The sequence below is a fragment of the Poromitra crassiceps genome (assembly GCF_964638095.1).
Source record: "Poromitra crassiceps genome assembly, chromosome: 7".
NCBI lineage: Eukaryota > Metazoa > Chordata > Actinopteri > Beryciformes > Melamphaidae > Poromitra > Poromitra crassiceps.
The window spans coordinates 8,596,278-8,604,613 of record NC_139628.1 but is presented as its reverse complement, the minus strand read 5'-3'; the positions used below and the strand labels follow the sequence as shown (position 1 = coordinate 8,604,613).

Sequence of the window (8,336 nt, the reverse complement as noted above, 5' to 3'; positions counted from 1 at the left end):
GTTGCTTCACTATGCTCAGCTCATGCATAACAGCAAATCTGCAAGCAGCCGTTGACACAAATCAACACTAAAACTAATCAAAGAATGAAAACATGCAGCCGAGCATGAATTAAGAAACAACACACTCCTTCATTTCTATTAAATCAACCACAAATCTGATTGAAATGTTGCTTCTGTGTGGGGGAAATGAGCAACTCTTAAAATGAGATGATGATGATGATGAGATATACTTTATTGTCCCGAGGGAAATTTGTCTTGGGCAAAGTGCAATAGTTCACATAGCGTTTTTAAAACAGATACAGACGACACATAATAGCAGCTTTGTACATTCAAATTGAAGCAACAGTCAACTCACACTGTAGGTATAGCTGACCTAGAGTCAGCTTAACCATAGTAGGAAGCAATAAATAAATTAGAAAATAGATACAAGTAGAAGCATATTCATGAGTACAATCACAGGTCACACCAAGTAACAGTACCATAGTGCATCGTAAGACCAGAATATAAGTGCACAATCACCAGTATGGTAATAAAGTATCACAATTAAGACAATGCAGAGGTCAAAACCATCATAAAAGTCTAACTCCGCTAAGTGCTATGAACAATGTGATGATTGTTCAGTAGACCTATAGAAGTGGGAAGAAAAGAAAACTTAAACCTGTTGCTCTTGCAACGAATCGCCCTATAGCGTCTGCCTGAAGGTAGCAACTCGTACTCTGAAGTCAGAATGTGTGAAGGATCAGACAGCACCCTCTTTGCCAGGCTGAGCACTGCTTTCTCAAAAATTACCTGAAGAGAAGGTGAGTCTTTTCTACCAATTACCTTCATGGCAGTTTTTTCCATTTTTATTATTTTGGATTTGAGCTGGACAGAGAGTGTCCCGAACCAGGCGGCCATGCCATATCTGATAATGCTACCTAGCACTGCATCATAGAAAGTGGACATGACTTTCTTGCTCACACCAGCCAAATAAATAAAAACAAGTGATCAGTGATCCCTGAATCAGATTTGTGATTTGAGATGAAATGACTCACAACTTCTAAAACAACAGGACATTTTTGGTTTATTTTAGGACATTTATTACATTACATGATGTCATTTAGCAGATGCTTCTGTCCAAAGCAACGTTCAATATGTACATTTTGTCAACAATAAGTATTGTTCATCATTTAGAGAAAACTTTCATTCTGAGAAACAAACAAAAGTATAGATCAACTGCAAAATAAAACAAAGTTGCAAAATAAAGATATTTTAACCTCAACAAGACTTAAGACTAACAAGAAGACCTTGATTCTGTCTCATTAATTCATTTTCACAATAAAATCATCATGTTCTTACACCTGTGTGTTGTTAAAACTCTGTTCAGTTTCCCAACACAAACACTGACTGATGGATCATGTTTGTTGTTTACAGTAAAATGAGTAAAAACACATGAAAATACAAACATTGTTATTGTTACATTAAGGTGTGTGTGTGTGTGTGTGTGTGTGTGTGTGTGTGTGTGTGTGTGTGTGTGTGTGTGTGTGTGTGTGTGTGTGTGATCCTGTACAGAGTGCAGCATCATCTCAGCAGCTGTGTTTAGTCAGCAGTGTGTGTTTCTCTCTCACTCTATCTGACACAGAGACACTGAGCCACCAAACCCAATCCCTAACTTATGTACATTAGCTGAATACCTAAACTTGTTCAGAAACCCAAACCTAGTTTTAAGCCCAGAACCAAGCCCAAACCCAGGGTACACTGGTTCAGTGAACGTGTTGTTGAAGGTGTAGAGGTGGATCAGTGTGTCAGAGGAAACTGTATAGAAAGACAAAGAGCCAGCAGGCCAGTCCAGATAAACTGCGACTCTGTTAGACACAGAGGAGGAGGGAAGATGTAGGTCTGTTCTTATGTTATTGTGATAGACAGAGTAACCTGTAACATCAGAGCAGCCCAGCCTCCAGGACTTTTCATTACCTCCAAGCACACAGTCAGCACCCTCTCCTCTCCTGCTGATTCCTCTGTAAGTCACTCCTATAGCAACCTCTCCTTTCCTCTCCAGCTCCCAATAACAGCGACCAGTGAGACCATCTCTACACAGCAGCTGATTCCAGTAGTCAAATCTCTCTGGATGATCAGGATATGACTGATACTCTCCCATCGTCACCTTTCTGTTGTCTTCAGACAGGAGGAGGCCTCTCTGTGCTGTGTTTGGATCCAGTGTGAGTTCACATCCATCTGATGAGACAACAAGACTTCATTTTAGCTCAAGTTTGACCTGTCAACTATTGTCACAGCTGTGTGTGTGTGTGTGTGTGTGTGTGTGTGCGTGCGTGCGTGCGTGCGTGCGTGCGTGTGTCGTGTGTGTGTGTGTGTGTGTGTGTGTGTGTGTGTGTGTGTTTCTAGAGCTGCCAAGTCCCCCCCCCCTCTCTCTCGTTCCTGCAGGCATGCGCTGCATTGCCTTTCTCTCTCTCTCTCTCTCTCTCTCTCTCTCTCTTTCTCTCTCTCTTTCTCTCTCCCTCTCACGTTCCTGCAGGCGCGCGCTGCATTGCCTCTCTCTCTCTCTCTCTCTCTCTCTCTCTCTCTCTCTCTCTCACGTTCCTGCAGCACGCGCAGTATGCAAGTTACATACATAGGAATACACACTGCCAACATGAATTTGTCTTAGTGTCTGTATGCAGCGTAGCGGTTACATCAATATACAGAGATAAGAAGTAGGAAGATAACTAAAGACAATCACAAAGTTGCAAGTGCAATCTAATCAAATCAAGTAAATATATACAATATGTACATGAGTGGTGAAGTGTTCTGTGGATGATAAATATGAATTTATGTTGGATTTACGTGAGATTTGCAGACTGAGTTAAATAGATGTTAAATAGGCAGTGGATTTCCATGAATTTACAGTCAGAGTTAGATAAGAGTTTACATTGAATGTACATGAAATTTACAGGCTAAATAGGCTCTCTCTCTCTCTCGTTCCTGCAGGCCACACTGAATTGCACCTCTCTCTCTCTCTCTCTCTCTCTCTCTCTCTCTCTCTCTCTCTCTCTCTCTCTCTCTCAGATGGCAATGTATAAATACTGTGTAAGCTCTAAACAAAACCTTGCTGAGTGGGAGAACAGACAGTGTGTGGAGAGAGAGAGAGAGACTGAATGTGCAGGATGACTGTAAACATGTGGAGGGTGTTTTATAAAGCACCATTAAACCTCTTCTAAAGCCACCTATTTCTGAAGAAAATGTTGAAAACGACATACCCAAACTAAAATGCTTACTGTGGCTGAACCGCTAGGGTTACAGACAACTGCCTGACCTTTTCTGAAAGGTAAGACTTTGAAGTTTCTGTTCCACGTGTCAGAATGACTCTATGTGTTACTGACCCTGACTAGAAAAAGAAAAGGAAATCCGCACACTGTTTTTTAAGCTCCCACGGTGAGTTTTTTAATTACAAAAAAGCAACGTTTCGACCCTCACGGGTCTTCATCAGGCAGTACAGAGAACCAGCTCTCTGTGCATGGGCATATAACCTCACATGGGATGGTGGTGCCCCAATCAGGTGATGACAGACACCTGTGATCATTACAAAATACATAATTGTTGAAATAGTAGGTCTTTCAACAAGAATACAACTTTTTTAAAGATCATATAATAACAGAGGTAAACAAATTCTAAAATACCCGATACAAAAGAAATACAAGAAGTAAAACATGCAGGTGAATATTATTATCCCTATCTATACCAATAAGAAAACCAAAGAAATGTAGAAGTATAGTACGGAAGGCCAAGGTAGGTTCAGGCAAGGTTTGAACCCAGGACTCCCAGGTGAGAGTCATACGTGCTACCCACATGACCAAAGAGCCAGGCACATGTCTACAATGGCCAAGGTGTATACGTATAACAACAGAATATAATAAAGTTAAGACAGAATATAATCAAGTTAAAACATCACAGGAATGGCTTGACGTCTAGTTCTTCATTGAGGCCATACGGAGCCAACGTGTTGAGTGTATATGTGAAAAGCCTCACGTTGTAAAAGTCGTTGTTCGTGGTCACCTCCTCTAGGGGGCTTTTCAACCTTCTCTATCCCCATGTACCGGAGTGAGGAGATGCTGTGTCCTGCTTCTTTGAAGTGGACTGCAACAGGGTTACGTTCATCACCGCATCTGATGTTGCTGCGATGCTCGCTAATCCTAGTGCGGAGGGCTCTAGACGTTTTCCCCACATAAGCTAATCCACAAGGACATTTGAGAAGGTACACCACAAACGAGGTGCTACAAGTGATGGTACCATGTATTTTGATCAGTTTTCCACTATGTGGATGTGTGTAAGTTTTACACCTGTGAGTGAAACCACATTGGGCACAGTTGCCACACTTGTAGTTACCAGGGGGAATGTCACTCAAAAACGTATGTCTGTTGTCAGGAGTGTACGACCGCACCAACTGGTCCCTTAAATTAGGGGGACGTCTGAAAACCAGAAGAGGCGGTTCTTTAAAAACCTTCTGTAGTTTCAGGTCTGTTCCAACAATATGCCAATGTTTGCGAATAATGTACCTCAATTCAAAACCCAGTGGGGAGTACTTGGTAATACAAAATGTCGTATTGGCTTGTTTAATGTTTTTCCTACTCTGTTTCAGACAAGCCTCCTGTGTGACTGAACTAAAACGTGGAGCAGCAGCTTCAATCGATTCCTGTTTGTGTCCCCTTTCCAAAAACCTCTTAGTCAAATCAGCTGCCTGTTTCTCATAAGCAGCATCTGAGCTACAAACCCTTCTGGCACGGTGAAATTGACTGATAGGTAGACTCCTAATCAGATGTTGTGGGTGAAAACTATCACCACGAAGAAGGGTATTCCTATCTGTGGGTTTGCGGTAAAGGTCAGTCTCTAGGGTGCGTCCCTCCTTTTTAACCAACACATCAAGAAAGCTGATACATGTATCACTAGCCTCAAGAGTAAACTTCAGATGTGGGTGAAACTGATCAAGAGTCTCCCGTGAACCAGTCCAAATAATAAATAGATCATCTATGTAGCGTTGATACAAGAGAATGTGAGACTGGTATGGATTGACCTCTGAATTCAAAATGTAATTACTTTCAAAAAGACCCATGTACAAATTAGCATAATTAGGGGCCATGGTGCTACCCATGGCTGTACCATTAGTTTGCAAAAAAAAAAAGTTATGGTTATACAGGAAGTAATTAGTAGTCAATACCAATTCAGTCAAGTCACACATACATGGTGTGCTGGGTTTGCTAGAAGGCTCTCTTTGACCAAGGAAGAAATGGATTGCCTCCACACGTGGGATGTTGGTGTAGAGGCTGGAAACATCCAAGGTAACCAGTAGAGATTCATTTGGCAGGGACACAGATTTGAGTTTATTAATAAAATCAATCGAATCTCTGGTATAGGAAGGTAAAGAGGTGACCCAAGGTTTAAAATGATAATCTAAGAATGAGGAAATCTTGTTTGTCAGTGATCCAATGCCACTGACAATTGGACGTCCTATTAACACATTGAGTGCCAGCCACTTTTGGAGAACGGACGCTCCCAGTGCCAGAGTTTCAAAGCGTTTTCAGTGATTTCTCGAGGCCCACAGAATATTGTGTGATATTACTATGTAAACACCGAACACGCACAAAGAACGAGGAGACTCTCTTCTATCATCTGCAAAAAAAAGTTTATTGATCCCATTTTCCGTTCTTTAGTTATGAGCCGGAGAAGATAGCTTGATTTAGCCAAAAACAGCAATTTTTTTCTTGAAGCTGAGATAATGAGCCTTTTGTGAAATTAAACATTTCAAGCACATCATTGACTCTGAAGCTAATATTTTCTGATATAATGACACCTCAAAAATAATTTCCTTCAATAAAAGAGTGAAAACAAAGGAATTTTGTTTGGCCAAATAATATGTTTTAGCTGCAACCAGCAGCGCTGGCCCCTGCGTGCGCAGACCCTACACCTTCTTGCTGGTCTTGATTTACTGCTGGTGGGCATCAGATAGCCTATTCTAGCTTGTTTGCTCTCTATGCATCGAGCCTGCTGCTGCCTGGGTGTGTGTGTACTGTCAATGGTTGTATGCTGTTAGTGCCCTGCGTGCCCCACCCCCCTCCTCCTCCTCCTCCGTGGTGGGAGGAGTCGTGTCTCTGCTGCGGTTTGCTCTGAGTTTGATCTGCACTGAAAAGTCCGCTGCCTGCATCCCCCCGCTTTTTTACAGCGTTTTCAGAAAGACGCTGGTGTCGCCGTGTCGGCAACTAAATCATATGGATGGACTATCGCAGCGGACACGGATGGGGCTCAATTGTGGCAGCAGATGACTGCTGTTCACAGGCACAGCTAACGTTATGCTTCAAGCATATCGATGCGATTTCCATATTCCGTTTCCTCATGACTTCTTCTCTCTTTTCTCCTGGCCTTTGTCTAATCGGGAGGGCACTGTCGCCACCTAAGGGTTCTGTAAAATAGGTTAGACACATTCAATAGCTCCCATATTGTAAGAGGCGATGTAAGAGGCTTAGATCGACATCCCCCCGTCAAAATATGAATTTGGAGTTATTGACGCCATTTGGCGTCGCTGGCACTCAATGAGTTAAAGGAATAGTTTGTGACTTATGCACCTTCGGCAAAGTATAGAGAGCAGGAACAACTGGATGGTTGATTTTCATAAACTCAAACTCATTTTTACTTATTTCCTCATTCTCAAACCATAACTTCAACTTGTCATGTACCATATTTTTCAATGAAGAGGTAGGATCAGAAGGAAGTTTACGGTAAAACTTTTCATCATTTAATTGTCTTTTAATCTCAGCATCATAATCAGAAAGATTTTGAAGAACAATGGCTCCACCTTTATCTGCAGAACGAACAATCACAGTGCTATCATTATGCAATTCAACAACTGACCCTGACTAACACCAGCTCAAACACAGTGGTTGATTCTCGCCTATAAAAAACACTTTTAGAGTGTAAACAGTTACCTGTGGTTGTTGTATTTATGGCTAGAAACCCAATGGAGACATAGCCACAGGCCTTACCATCCGGTTTAATCTCTTTTGATCTCGCGAGGTTATCCATCTTGCAAGCAAGGTTAATAACTTCCGCTGTGTTGATCTGATCCGAAAAAGGAAGACATGGTTCGATGCGCAAGATTCAGACGATTAATTTGGTTAGCATGAACAGCATTGTTCAGAATTAACCTAATTCATCACGTTAATGACAGATGAACAGCAAAAAATCAGAAACGTAACGCCTGTGTTACGGTGCCAACAAGAGGTCAGGTGACCTGCAGTGGCGAATATTGAAGGGAGCAGTGGCAGTCAATAGTTTTGTCTCCAAGTTAAATCCAACATGTCTAACAACTGTCCTTTTTGTCAAGAACCAGTCTGTTTTTCACTGTTTTTTGGAGTGTAAAAGACTTGAAGTAGGCTACCGTTTGGAATTGTATAATAGGGGGGGGGAGGGATGGTGGTCTTTGGGGGGGGAAGGAAGGGTGGTGGGGGGACGGAGAGGGGGGGGGATGGTGAGGGGGGAGGGGTGGCAGGGGGGGGAGGGGAGGAGGGGGGGGGGGGTGAGGGGAGGGAGGGAGGTGATGGGGGGGGGGGAGTGGGAGAGGGGTGGGAGAGGGGAGGGGGGGGTGGATGGGAGGCGCTCTGGCAGAGGGGTCGAATCTAGCGTAGAACGCGTTGAGTTCATCCGGTAGGGTGGGTGACGTGCTGGGGTTCTGTCGTTTCACCTCTTTGAAGTCTGTAGCAGCATGGAGGCCTTTCCACAGGTGTCTGGGGTTGTTGGTGTCCAGTTTTGACTCCAGCTGCCTTCCGTAGTCTCTCTGTGCTTTTTTAATAGCGGTCCGGAGGGCATATTGTGCCTGCTTGTATTGATCTGGTGTGCCTGAACTGTAGGCGGTGGTCCTGGCGTGCAGGGCTGCCTTGACCTCGCTGTTGATCCAGGGTTTCTGGTTGGGCATTATTTTGACTTTCTTTGTCGGGACTATGTCGTCGGTACACTTCTTAATGAAGCATGACACAGTCTCTGCGTACGCGCCCAGGTCTCCTGCCACTCTGAACTCCTCCCATGCTACTTGGTCAAAACAGTCCCTCAGGATGTCGTCTGATTGGTCTGACCAGCAGTGGGCGGTTCGGAATGCTGGGGGCTGTTTTTTCAGTTTGTGTTGATACCTGGGCAACAGCAGAATGGAGGCGTGATCTGATTTGCCAAAGGGTGAACGGGGTACGGCCTTGTAGCTGTGGCGGATATTTGTATAACATTTATCCAGTGTGTTATTGCCTCGAGTGGGGAAGTGAACATGCTGGTGCAGCGTTGGCATTCTTCCTTTCAGGTTTGCTTTGTTAAAATCCCCGGTCACT

General features: G+C 43.5%; 1 protein-coding gene across 3 annotated transcripts in view; it reads right to left on the bottom strand.

Moving 5' to 3' along the window:
• Positions 1-235: 235 nt before the first annotated feature.
• LOC310780164 (NLR family CARD domain-containing protein 3-like) overlaps positions 236-8,336 on the bottom strand; it is a 57,674-nt gene continuing 49,573 nt past the window's right edge. For all 3 annotated transcript variants that reach the window (XM_083640731.1, XM_083640732.1, XM_083640730.1), the window contains one exon: positions 236-2,214. In XM_083640731.1, the coding sequence (XP_083496857.1) occupies positions 1,604-2,214 (611 nt within the window). In that variant the 3' untranslated portion in view covers positions 236-1,603. The remainder of the gene's footprint in view (positions 2,215-8,336) is intronic.